Source organism: Coregonus clupeaformis, chromosome 1 (genome assembly GCF_020615455.1).
Source record: "Coregonus clupeaformis isolate EN_2021a chromosome 1, ASM2061545v1, whole genome shotgun sequence".
NCBI classification, from domain to species: Eukaryota; Metazoa; Chordata; class Actinopteri; order Salmoniformes; family Salmonidae; genus Coregonus; species Coregonus clupeaformis.
Window position 1 is genome coordinate 16,893,833 of NC_059192.1, and position 14,049 is coordinate 16,907,881.

Below are 14,049 nucleotides of genomic sequence, written 5' to 3' on the forward strand. Positions count from 1 at the left end.
GTGCTTGCGCACGCACGCATGTGTGTGTGTGTGTGTGTCCATTGTGACACATCTGGGCTGTTTCAGAGAGTGGGAGGGAGAGGGGCAGAGCGTGGCCAGGGGACGTGGTGCGACGGTGATGGTGGGAGGGAAGCTGTCAACAGATGGGAGCACTTCACGTTCTGATGCCAGCCCAGGACGTAGGGAGTAACTTAACAAGTAACCTAACTGTCACCTGACCAGCACCCATTAGCAGCTTTCCCAGTGGTTACCGTTTGTCCCTTACTCCTGACCTCCAAGGCAGGAACCCCACCTGGAATCTACTGCTTCACTGTCCATCAACATCCCACTGTAAGTCTGATGAGTTTCTGTCTTTCTCGGGTAACTACGTATCTTTCTTCCATTACTTTTGTACCATGCACCTGCAAGTAACACAATGTGTGTTAGTGTGTACACTACTCCTAAACATTTCCTCATACTTCTTCGCAAAAATATGGAATGAGGCATTACACTGTTTGTTGGTCATGAAGTCATGATGACATCTGATGACATTTCTTCGAGATAGGGCCGTTGAGTGAGACAACACTCAGTGTAAGTAGAACACCATATTTTCCCATATCAAGGATACACTGAGAACAATGTGTCTCTCCATTTCCTTCAGGTCTCAGTCCTTCTGAAAATGTAAAACTCTCATTTTCATTTAGCTCAGGTATTTTCCTGTGGCTTTCAAGTCCTTCGATTTTTGACATGGAATGAGGCAAAAGTGAAGACAGAGCTACTACTGTATTATCCAGTTGTTTAGAGCCACTGATAAGATACAGAAATAGAGAGGCCAGGTTATCCATTCATTTCCACTCTTTTCAGACAGCGCATGTTTTGTGGCCTTAACCCTGTCTCTGAACTACTACACCCCGTCTCTAAACTCCTTAACCCTGTCTCTGAACTGCTCAACCCTGTCTCTGAACTGCTTCACCCTGTCTCTGAACTGCTTAAACATGTCTCTGAACTGCTTAACCCTGTCTCTGAAATCCTTAAACCTGTCTCTGAACTGCTTCACCCTGTCTCTGAACTCCTTCACCCTGTCTCTGAACTGCTTGACCCTGTCTCTGAACTGCTTCACCCTGTCTCTGAACTCTTTAACCCTGTCTCTGAAATGCTTAACCCTGTTTCTGAACTGCTTCAATCTGTCTCTGAACTCCTTAACCCTGTCTCTGAAATGCTTAACCCTGTCTCTGAACTGCTTCACCCTGTCTCTGAACTGCTTAACCCTGTCTCTGAACTCCTTAACCCTGTCTCTGAACTGCTTAACCCTGTATCTGAACTGCTTAACCCTGTCTCTGACCTCCTTAATCCTGTCTCTGAACTCCTTAATCCTGCCTTTGAACTCCTTAACCCTGTCTCTGAACTACTTATCGCTGTCTCTGAACTGCTTAACCCTGTATTTGAACTCCTTAAACCTGTCTCTGAACTGCTTCACCCTGTCTCTGAACTGCTTCAATCTGTCTCTGAATTGCTTAACCCTATCTCTGAACTGCTTAACCCTGTCTCTGAACTCCTTCACCCTGTCTCTGAACTGCGTAAACCTGTCTCTGAACTGCTTAACCCTGTCTCTGAACTCCTTAACCCTGTCTCTGAACTCCTTAACCCTGTATCTGAACTGCCTAACCCTGTCTCTGAACTGCTTCACCCTGTCTCTTTACTGCTTAACCCTGTCTTTGAACTCCTTAACCCTGTCTCTGAACTGCTTCACCCTGTCTCTGAACTCCTTCACCCTGTCTCTGAACTGCTTAACCCTGTCTCTGAACTCCTTAACCCTGTCTCTGAACTGCCTCACCCTGTCTCTGAACTCATTAACCCTGTCTCTGAACTGCTTAAACCTGTCTCTGAACTGCTTAACCCTGTTTCTGAACTCCTTAACCCTGTCTCTGAACTGCTTCACCCTGTCTCTGAACTCCTTCACCCTGTCTCTGAACTGCTTAACCCTGTCACTGAACAGCTTAACTCTGTCTCTGAACTGCTCAACCCTGTCTCTGAACTGCTTCAATCTGTCTCTGAATTCCTTAACCCTGTCTCTGAAATGCCTAAACCTGTCTCTGAACTGATTCACCCTGTCTCTGAACTCCTTAACCCTGTCTCTGAACTGTCTCACCCTGTCTCTGAACTCCTTAATCCTGTCTCTGAACTGCTTAACCCTGTCTCTGAACTCCTTAAACCTGTCTCTGAACTGCTTCACGCTGTCTCTGAACTGCTTCAATCTGTCTCTGAACTCCTTAACCCTGTCTCTGAAATGCCTAACCCTGTCTCTGAACTAATTCACCCTGTCTCTGAACTGCTTAGCCCTGTCTCTGAATTGCTTAACCCTGTCTCTGAAATGCCCCACCCTGTCTCTGAACTGCTTAATCCTGTCTCTGAACTGCTTAACTCTGTCTCTGAACTCCTTAAATCTGTCTCTGAACTGCTTCACCCTGTCTCTGAACTCCCTCACCCTGTCTCTGAACTGCTTAACCCTGTCTCTGAACTGCTTAACCCTGTCTCTGAACTCCTTCACCCTGTCGCTGAACTGCGTAAACCTGTCTCTGAACTGCTTAACCCTGTCTCTGAACTCCTTCACCCTGTCTCTGAACTCCTTAACCCTGTCTCTGAACTCCTTAACCCTGTATCTGAACTGCTTAACCCTGTCTCTGAACTGCTTCACCATGTCTCTTCACTGCTTAACCCTGTCTTTGAACTCCTTAACCCTGTCTCTGAACTGCTTCACCCTGTCTCTGAACTCCTTCACCCTGTCTCTGAACTGCTTAACCCTGTCTCTGAACTCCTTAACCCTGTCTCTGAACTGCCTCACCCTGTCTCTGAACTCCTTAACCCTGTCTCTGAACTGCTTAAACCTGTCTCTGAACTGCTTAACCCTGTCTCTAAACTCCTTAACCCTGTCTCTGAACTGCTTCACCCTGTCTCTGAACTCCTTCACCCTGTCTCTGAACTGCTTAACCCTGTCACTGAACTGCTTAACCCTGTCTCTAAACTGCTCTACCCTGTCTCTAAACTCTTTAACACTGTCTCTGAACAGTGTCACGGTTTCGGCCGAGGCTGCTCCTCCTCCTGGTTCGGGCAGGCTTCGGCGGTCGTCGTCCCCGGAGTACTAGCTGCCACCGATCTATGTTTCATGTTCGTTTGGTTTTGTCTTGATGTTGTACACCTGTGTCTTGTTAGTCCTCGTTAGTGTCCTATTTAGTTCTCGTTGGTTGTGTTTGTCTTTGTGTGTGATTGCTCTTCTGTTTTGTGTTGGAGCTACGTATTTCCCTCCAGTGTTTTGGAGAGGTTCTTTTTGCACATGTTAGTGCGCCGTTTATTTGACGCCTGTGTGCGCCGTGTATTCGCCTTCGGGCTTATTGTGCTTATTTCTTTCGTGAATATTGCACTAAAGTCTTTTGGACTGAGCCTCTGCGTCCTGCGCCTGATTCATACACCACACCCACCTTCAGCACCCATTGACAGAATCACACACCTTAATGGAATCAGCAGGATCGGCAGTTACGCCTGAGTCGCTCGAGGAGCATATCCGTGGGCAAGATGACCAGATAAGACAACTGGGGACCGCTCTACAGGACGTAATCAACACCTTGCACCGATGGGAGGCCAGCAGGGTACCCACACCTCCACCTACCCTGCCCACCCCATCGGCCGGTCCACCAGTCCCAGGTTCGGAATCCAGGGGGTTTCGGCTCTCGCTCCCGAGGGCGTATGACGGAACAGCTGCCGGGTGTCAGGGGTTCCTCCTGCAGGTGGAGCTCTACCTGGCCACTGTACACCCGGTGCCCTCGGGACACGAGAGCGTTTCCGCCCTCATCTCCTGTCTCACGGGCAAGGCGTTGGAGTGGGCTAACGCCGAGTGGAAGAAGATGGACGCCAACACCATCTCCTACGCCGAGTTCTCCCGTCGCTTCAAGGCCGTGTTCGACCATCCACCTGAGGGCAAAGCGGCGGGGAGCGTCTAGTCCACCTGAGACAGGGGAGGAGGAGCGCACAGGCGTTTGCTTTAGAGTTCGGACTCTAGCGGCGGACGCAGGGTGGAATGAACGGGCCCTCATCGACCATTTTCGATGTAGCCTACGGGAGGACGTTCAACGTGAGTTGGCCTGCAGGGATACCCATCTTACCTTCGACCAGTTGGTCGATATGTCCATCCGTCTGGACACCCTGCTGGCCACCCGTGGACGTCCCGAGGGGGTCCTTCCATTCCGCCCTCCGGCACCTCCGAGCCGAGCCCTATGGAGCTCGGGGTGCCGGCGCTAGAGAAAGGAGGAGGAGGAGCCCAAGGGGGCCCTGTCTCCTGCACCAAGTGTGGTCGTGGAGGGCACACTGCGGCCAGGTGCTGGGGAGGGTTCTCCGGGGAGAAGACAACAGGCCACGCACTGGGGGGCCTCCCAGGTGAGTAGACGTCCCACTTACCCAGAGCTTTCTGTTGCGCACTTTTGTATACCTGTTGGTTTTCCACAGGTTGCACCTCATTCCCAGCATAAGGCGCTAGTAGATTCAGGCGCAGCTGGGAATTTTGTTGATCGGAAGTTTTGTTTAGATTTAGGGATCCCTCTCCTACCTGTTGAAAACCCTTTTCCCGTTCATGCCTTAGATAGCCGCCCGTTGGGGTCGGGGCTGATTAGGGAGATCACAGCGCCACTTAGGATGTGTGCGCGGGGGTCATGAAGAGACTATACAGCTATATCTGATCGACTCTCCTGCGTACCCGGTGGTGCTGGGAATTCCCTGGTTAAGCACCCATAACCCTGCTATTTCGTGGCAACAGAGGGCTCTCGATGGGTGGTCTGCTCAGTGCGAGGGGCGATGTCTGGGTGTTTCCGTGGGGGCGACTTCGGTGGAAAGTCCAAACCAAGTGCCCGCACTGCACATTCCGCCTGAATATGGGGATTTAGCTCTCGCGTTTAGTAAAACTAGGGCGACACAGTTGCCTCCTCATAGACAGGGGGATTGTGCGATTGATCTCCAGGCAGGAGCAGCGCTCCCACGGAGCCATGTGTATCCTTTGTCTCAAGAGGAGAGAAAAGCTATGGAGACTTACGTAGCCGAATCTTTGAGACAGGGATACATTCGGCCCTCCACTTCTCCCGCCTCCTCAAGCTTATTTTTTGTGAAGAAGAAAGATGGAGGGTTGCGCCCGTGCATTGATTACCGTGGTCTCAATCAGATTACTGTGAAATACAGTTATCCACTCCCTCTGATTGCGACCATGACGGAGTCATTGCATGGAGCGCGGTTTTTCACAAAATTGGATCTCAGGAGCGCGTATAACTTGGTGCGCATAAGGGAGGGCGACGAATGGAAGACAGCGTTTAGTACCACGTCAGGTCATTTCGAGTATCTGGTCATGCCATATGGGTTGATGAATGCTCCATCAGTCTTCCAATCCTTCGTAGATGACATTTTCCGGGATATGCAGGGACAAGGGGTGGTCGTGTACATTGATGATATTCTGGTGTACTCGTCTACCCGAGCCGAGCATGTAACCCTGGTGCGTCGTGTATTGAGGAGGCTGTTGGAGCACGACCTATATGTCAAGGCAGAGAAATGTCTGTTTTTCCAGGAGTCTGTCTCCTTTTTGGGTTATCGGTTGTCCGCGTCAGGGGTGAGAATGGAGGTGGATCATGTGTCCGCTGTGCGTTATTGGCAAACCGCAACTACTGTAAAAGAGGTGCAGCAGTTCTTGGGCTTTGCGAATTACTACCGGAGGTTTACCCGGGGTTTTGGACAGGTGGCAGCTCCCATCACGTCCCATCTGAAAGGGGGTCCGGTGTGCCTGCAGTGGTCAGCTGATGCGGACAGGGCCTTTGGGAGACTGAAGGACCTGTTTACGTCGGCTCCGGTGCTGGCGCATCCGGATCCCGCATTACCCTTTCAGGTTGAGGTGGACGCGTCTGAGGCAGGTATAGGGGCCGTTCTCTCTCAACGGTCTGGCACGCCACCTAAACTCCGCCCCTGTGCTTTTTATTCTAAAAAGCTCAGCCCGGCGGAGCGTAACTATGACGTTGGGGACAGGGAGCTGTTAGCTGTAGTTCAAGCCCTTAAGGTGTGGAGGCATTGGCTTGAGGGGCTCAACACCCTTTCCTCATTTTGACTGACCATCGGAACCTGGAGTACATCCGGGCAGCGAGGAGACTGAACCCTCGCCAGGCTCGATGGAGTATGTTTCTCACCAGGTTCGTATTTAAAATCACGTACATCCCTGGGTCCCAGAATGGTAAGGCAGATGCGCTGTCCCGGCGGTATGACACGGAGGAGAGGTCCGTTGAGCCTACTCCCATACTACCGGAGTCTTGCCTTGTGGCACCGGTGGTATGGGAGGTCGATGCCGAAATCGAGCGAGCGTTGCGTGCCGACCCCAGCCCTCCACAGTGTCCTGAGGGTCGGAAGTACGTTCCGCTCGAGATTCGGGATCGACTCATTTACTGGGCTCACACGTCCCCCCTCCTCTGGACATCCGGGTATTGGCCGGACAGTGCATTGCCTTAGCACTAAATACTGGTGGCCTACTTTGGCTAGGGATGTGAGGGTTTATGTCTCCTCCTGCTCGGTGTGCGCCCAGTGTAAGGCGCCCCGACATCTGCCCAGGGGTAAGTTACAACCCCTGCCCGTTCCACAACGACCATGGTCCCACCTCTCGGTGGATTTTGTGACAGACCTTCCCCTCTCTCAGGGGAATACCACCATCCTGGTCATTGTGGACCGGTTCTCTAAGGCCTGTCGTCTTCTCCCTATGTCGGGTCTTCCTACTGCCCTACAGACCGCTGAGGCCCCACGTCTTCCGGCATTACGGGGTGCCCGAGGATATAGTGTCTGATCGAGGCCCCCAGTTTACCTCCCGTGTTTGGAGAGCGTTCATGGAGCGTTTGGGGGTCTCGGTTAGCCTTACCTCAGGGTACCACCCGGAGAGTAACGGGCAGGTAGAACGTGTCAACCAGGATGTGGGTAGGTTTCTGAGGTCGTATTGCCAGGACCGGCCTGAGGAGTGGTCAAGGTACCTTCCCTGGGCCGAGATGGCCCAGAACTCTCTCCGCCACTCCTCTACCAACCTAACCCCCTTCCAATGTGTATTAGGTTACCAGCCGGTTCTGGCACCGTGGCAGCAGAGCCAGATCGAGGCCCCTGCGGTGGATGATTGGATGAGGCGCTCGGAATAGACGTGGAACGCTGCCCACGTCCACCTGCAGCGGGCCGTCCTTCGTCACAAGGCGAGCGCCGATCTCCACCGCAGTGAGGGGCCGGTGTACGCAACCGGAGATCGAGTCTGGCTCTCTACCAGAAACCTACCCCTCCGCCTGCCCTGCCGGAAGCTGGGTCAGCGGTTTGTGGGGCCCTTTAAAGTCCTGAGAAGATTGAACGAGGTGTGTTATAGGTTACATCTACCTGTTGAGTATAAGAATATTAACCCCTCGTTCCATGTGTCTCTTCTCAGGCCGGTGGTAGCTGGTCCACACCAGGACAATGAGATAGGAGAGACTCCTCCGCCCCCACTGGACATCGAGGGGCTCCGCGTACACCGTTCGGTCCATCTTGGACTGCAGACGCCGGATGGGGGTCTCCAGTATCTCGTGGAGTGGGAGGGGTGCGGCCCGGAGGAGCGGTGCTGGGTGCCGTGGAGGGACATCCTAGACCCATCTCTCCTGTCGGAGTTCCACCGGGACCATCCCGCGCGCCCTGCTCCGCGTCCTCCTGGTCGTCCCCGAGGCCGGGGTCGGCGCACGGCTGGAGCCGCGGGTCAAGGGGGGGGTACTGTCACGGTTTCGGCCGAGGCTGCTCCTCCTCCTGGTTCGGGCAGGCTTCGGCGGTCGTCATCCCCTGAGTACTAGCTGCCACCGATCTATGTTTCATGTTCGTTTGGTTTTGTCTTGATGTTGTACACCTGTGTCTTGTTAGTCCTCGTTAGTGTCCTATTTAGTTCTCGTTGGTTGTGTTTATCGTTGTGTGTGATTGCTCTTCTGTTTCGTGTTGGAGCTACTTATTTCCCTCCAGTGTTTTGGAGAGGTTCTTTTTGCACATGTTAGTGCGCCGTTTATTTGACACCTGTGTGCGCCGTGTATTCGCCTTCGGGCTTATTGTGCTTATTTCTTTCGTGAATATTGCACTAAAGTCTTTTGGACTGAGCCTCTGCGTCCTGCGCCTGATTCATACACCACACCCACCTTCAGCACCCATTGACAAACAGTTTAACCCTGTTTCTTAACTGCTTAATCCTGTCTCTGAACTGCTCAACCCTGTCTCTGAACTCCTTCACCCTGTCTCTGAACTGCTTAACCCTGTATCTGAAGTGCTTAACCCTGTCTCTGACCTCCTTAATCCTGTCTCTGAACTCCTTAATCCTGTCTTTGAACTCCTTAACCCTGTCTCTGAACTACTTATCGCTGTCTCTGAACTTCTTAACCCTGTCTCTGAACTCCTTAAACCTGTCTCTGAACTGCTTCACCCTGTCTCTGAACTGCTTCAATCTGTCTCTGAACTCCTTAACCCTGTCTCTGAAATGCTTAACCCTGTCTCTGAACTGCTTAACCCTGTCTCTGAACTCTTTAACCCTGTCTCTGAACTGCTTAACCCTGTTTCTTAAATGCTAAATCCTGTCTCTGAACTGCTCAACCCTGTCTCAGGACTCCTTCACCCTGTCTCTGAACTGCTTAACCCTGTCTCTGACCTCCTTAATCCTGTCTCTGAACTCCTTAATCCTGTCTTTGAACTCCTTAACCCTGTCTCTGAACTACTTATCACTGTCTCTGAACTGCTTAACCCTGTCTCTGAACTCCTTAAACCTGTCTCTGAACTGCTTCACCCTGTCTCTGAACTGCTTCAATCTGTCTCTGAACTCCTTAACCCTGTCTCTGAACTGCTTAACCCTGTCTCTGAACTGCTTCACCCTGTCTCTGAACTGCTTAACCCTGTCTCTTTACTCCTTAACCCTGTCTCTGAACTGCTTCACCCTGTCTCTGAACATATGTGTTCTCTCTGTATTGTAACTCATACATGTAACTGCCAAAATTAAGGAAACACTTGAGTAAATTAGGGATACAAAGTATATTGAAAGCAGGTGCTTTCACACAGGTGTGGTTCCTGAGTTAATTAAGCAAGAAATATCCCATAATGCTTAGGGTCATGTATAAAAATGCTGAGCAGGCCATTATTTTGGCTACAATGGCTATGCCCCCATAGGGTGACAATGCCCCCATCCACAGGGCACGAGTGGTCACTGAATGATTTGATGAGCATGAAAATGATGTAAACCATATGCCCTGGTCGTCTCAGTCACCAGATCTCAAGCCAATTGAACACTTATGGGAGATTCTGGAGCAGTTCCTGAGAAAGTTTTCCACCACCATCAACAAAACACAGAAGGATGGAATTTCTTGTGGAAGAATGGCGTCGCATCCCTCCAATACAGTTCCAGACACTTGTAGAATATATGCCAAAGTGCATTGAAGTTCTTCTGGCTCGTGGTGGCCCAATGCCCTGATTAGAATCTTTATGTTGGTGTTTCCTTTATTTTGGCTGTTACCTGTGGATCAATCACAGTGATAGCTAGTTTGTAACAGAGATGCAACGCTAGACTCTGATCAGAACCTGACCAGTTAACTGTCTCCCAGCTGGGTTGGCTCTGGGCCTCTGATAAACAGATGGTGTAATGTAACACTCCCAAGCGGTTGGCACGTCCACCCACCCACACACTAACTCTTGTCAGTCTTTTACAAACATTAGCATATATGGGGCTAGGAGGGTGCGCTAAGTAGCTTTTCATTTCAGGCAGTAGTGAGCTACTCCATTATCCTGGTCCCATATCTGTGTGCTGTTTGGCAAGGCATTGATATGGATATGCTGAATAAACTGATCTGGGACCAGGCTACCACTCCTCAGCTCCTCTGGGGCAGTATGATGTCTCCATATCACTGTGTGTGTGTGTCTGTGTGTGTGTGTGTGTGTGTGTGTGTGTGTGTGTGTGTGTGTGTGTGTGTGTGTGTGTGTGTGTGTGTGCGTGCGTGCGTGCGTGCGTGCGTGCATGCGTGCGTGTGTGCGTGCGTGCGTCTAGAGCTGCTCTACTAACCTACTGGGTGTGTATTAAGTGTCTGTCTGTCATATGCTTTGTGTTTGACATCTACCCAACACACACCCTGTGTTCAGGGCTAGAACACTGTGCTGGTGTCTTCTTCCTTATAGGCCTAATGACTGACTGTTGAGTGTTGAAGTGTGTTTATTTTATGAGCCTAATCTGGACCACAAAGACCCTTACACAGTAGAATTTCTAGAATATGTCTTTCACATGACTATGCAGAATTCAGTCTCTCACTTAGTGTGAAGCAGCATTGACTGCCAGTAGGTCTCAGTGCTGTAGTGTGCTGAGAGTCTTCATACTTAGAGAGAGATTTTGGTCCAGTTTCTCCAAAGTCTACTCCTGCTGAATGGAGAATCTCCAGTCCAGGAAATGGAGTATAATCTGTGTCCAGGAATAAGGCTGCTAAAGTTTTGTTTTGACTCCCCACTGCTCTTCACACCAAAAAGAGGCTCTCTGAATTTTGATCATAGCAACACCCATTACTTTATTACACTGTTATCTGTATCTGTACCTGTAAACTTCCTTGTACACAGAGGAGTAGAATCCATCTCTACAGAGGTTGGAACACCTTGAGCTGAATTATTCATGTCAAACAGAGGATAGAGGATAGCCCTAGATCCTGGCTGCATCCCAAATGGCACCCTAATCCCTACATTGTGCACTACTTTTGTCCAAAGGCCTATGGGCTCCCAGCTGAATGAGTCATGTCAAACAGATGATAGGGCAGAGATAGCCCCAGATCATATCTCTCCTCTCCAGCAGGCCTACATCCCACAGGCGCTGCGCTACGGCTGGGTCATACCCACCCATCCACACTTTCACACATGCTGTGTGATGGGGTGAGTCACTCACAGAGCAGACCACACTTTCGGCTAGCAGTGGGAGAGAGGCTGGTTCCCACTCTGGGAACCAACAATGTTTGTGTGCCTCATTCCCCAGACAACACCTGCAGGATGACTGACTGACTGGACGGAGGGAGGGACCTCAGTATTTATTCAGTTTGGAGCACTTCCAACATACCTCACTGTACTGTACAGTAAGCTACGTTACATCCACCCTGACCCCTCTCAGTTTCAACATGAGATAAATGATGAGGTGTATTAAAGCTGTATTAAAGTTCAAAGGCCAACAATAACTAAGATTTGACATTTTAAAAAATCATATGTAGCTCATCCGTGTTCATATTTGGATTTGTTTTAAGTCTATTCAATATATCACATATCAAAATTGAGTGGAGTCATCAATTTAAAATGTATAAATGTAAATACTAGTTCCATAATATTTAGGCAAAGAAATGACCCTCATATCTCCACAATATTTCTGTAATAAGTCTAAGGAATTCCATCCAGAGAGATATTAATACATTCCTCGAATACAAATGTCATTATGTGTTCATGGTATCCATGTATCCAAGCAAACAATGTGTCATGAAATAACTTCCAAGCACACTGGAGTAACTTCCGGACTGCTTTCCTGCTGCGTGATTATGTACTTCAATTCAGAAGCATATATCGGGAATCCTATCACAGAGGGGCACTCCCTGACGTAGCGACGCACGGCTTGGGCGTTGTACTTCCATAATGAGATACTTTATAACTGCAGTGCTGCCCTTGACATCAATCGAGTCAGAAGAACTTGGAACTGTTGTTGGATTCGGGGAAACTTGCTTTGCGCGCTTTTCGGCAGAAAACCATTTTTGTGGAATTATAATCACTCTGCAGTCGTACTGAGTAAGTTGACTTTGCTTCCAACTGTGGTTAACTTTTTCTGTAGATTAAATAATCTCATGCGCATTGAACATATGGCACGAACAGACAATTGAAGTTATTGAGATCTTCTCGCACGCGAGGCAGGCAGGGGAGCGACTTGGTTTATAACATCCATAAAAACATTTTTGACGGATGGTTCTGCTTATTTTACATTTCGTCTATCAGCGTGTCGACATACAGTAGCCTTTTCCGTTCTATTATTTTTTATATTTTTGCTAGATAGATGGAGTCGAATTGTTTATTGATAATTCATGCGCACTTATTGAGAATACGCATGCAACATATACAAACAAACTGGCATAAGTAATTTGGGAAGTAGCCACTGTCCACTGATCTCTGTGTGGTTTAGTAGAACATATTTTAGGTCCAACTGGACCTGCAGTGCTGTGTGAAAGGTGGTCTGTTTTTTACCTAGATTGATTTGTTTATCATGGAGAAAACAACGTTTTTTTTATTATTTTGTTCATGCAGGGAAACTTACTAAGGGTGTGATTCATGATTTAGTAATGACAGGCTACACTAACAATAGTATATGTATACACTTGTACATTTCAACTGGACATACATAATAGTGACTATTCAATTTTAAACATGGGAGAAAAAAATGCAGCTAAGATTTGTCATGTGTATTACAAGTTGAATATCAGCTGGACAAACACTTTCTCTTTTTTAGAACTCCTCTCTCCAATAAAGACATTCCACAGTTTCAGAGAAGGTTCTGTTCTGTGTTGAAGGCAGGGTACTGCAAATCCTTTAGTGACACACCCATGTCCCAGTCCCACAGAACTGGAGAGAGACCTTCAGAAACTGACTGTCTCCTTCTTTTATCATTTAGCTCCTTCTGACAAGATGCTGCTCCTACTACTGGGAATCGTTATCCTGCACATCGCAGCCTTAGTCCTCCTGTTTGTGTCAACAATTGTCAATGTAAGTGAAGTTTCTTTATCTGTTGAGTTATCTGATTATTATCAATAATTGGTTCTCATTTACGATAATTATTCAAAACAGTAAAAAAAAATAGATTAACATATATTTTATTTGGAAATCAATAGATTGTTTTAAAGTGTTGACATCTCTGCTATCTGTAGGTGTTTTCTATTTGTCTGCAGTGTTCTCTTGTTAATAGCAGCACTGTGTTGTTAATCCTCTAGGCCTGGGCAACAGGGTCCGCTAGCAGTTCAGACCTCTGGAAGAACTGCTCTACAACCAATGGAGGATACCACTGTGACCCGGCCAACACTGGAGGTAAGATACAGTAAAGACTGACTGTGTACATCTGCTGCAGTGGCTTGTTTTTTTCAGCCATGATGCTGATGATGCCTCCTATTGTCCAATAGTGAACTTATTTGAAAGGATATACTGTAGATATCTATTTGTAGATCCTATAAATTGGATATTCTGAATGTTAGTCCATTTGACATCAAACTGGTTGAGATTTTTCTTAAGTGTGTCTTGAGAATAAGTTCAGCACTGTTTGTTGACTGTAAGATCGTAGACAGTAAGACGTGGGAAGCCTTGAAGTGTGATTAACTATAACTGGCCTTGGCCCTGAAAGCGCGCTCACTCACTCTCCTGTTAACTCCTGTGGTCCTCTGTAGCTCAGCTGGTAGAGCACGGCGCTTGTAACGCCAAGGTAGTGGGTTCGATCCCCGGGACCACCCATACACAAAAATGTATGCACGAATGACTGTAAGTTGCTTTGGATAAAAGCGTCTGCTAAATGGCATATTATTATTATTTTATTATTATTTAACCATGCCCCTAATGGGCATCAGGCTCCAATGAGACTCTACTGCCATCTAGGTGTGAGAATGTGAAACTCTGTATAGATAGTTGTGGTGTGATGTCCATATTCAGGCATAAATGGGGCTTTTTAGGGTATTTAAAGTGTTAGATCTGAGCAGGATTGTGTGTGTGTGCAGACAGGGAGGCCTTGGACCACCCCATACAGAACACAGTGTGTTGACAGCTCTGGTCACGCCTATGAATCAGATCCTGTATACAGCCAGATCATTAACAAAACCAGAGACCTAGCAGCTGTGTTTTTGTCTATGAGACAGATTCAGACCAGAGTAAACAGGGGTTGGAGGGAAACACTGCAACAAGAAACAATACCATATTAAATTAGAAGTTTTGATATGGATATGCAGTAGGTTATCTTACAATTAGCAGAAACATGGTTCTAGAGGCACTGTA

At 48.5% G+C, this 14,049-nt stretch overlaps 1 protein-coding gene across 2 annotated transcripts in view; it reads left to right on the plus strand.

Annotated features, from left to right (window-relative positions):
• Positions 1–154: 154 nt before the first annotated feature.
• The window catches only part of LOC121577759 (peripheral myelin protein 22), a 32,546-nt gene continuing 18,651 nt past the window's right edge, over positions 155–14,049 (plus strand). Inside the window, exons 1-3 of one of the 2 annotated variants that reach the window (XM_041891640.2) lie at positions 155–330; positions 12,689–12,780; positions 13,005–13,098. In XM_041891640.2, coding sequence (XP_041747574.1) covers positions 12,703–12,780; positions 13,005–13,098 — 172 coding nt within the window. In that variant the 5' untranslated portion in view covers positions 155–330; positions 12,689–12,702. Of the gene's footprint in view, positions 331–11,626; positions 11,815–12,688; positions 12,781–13,004; positions 13,099–14,049 lie in introns of those variants that run through there. The other variant, XM_041891632.2, reaches the window with a different exon arrangement.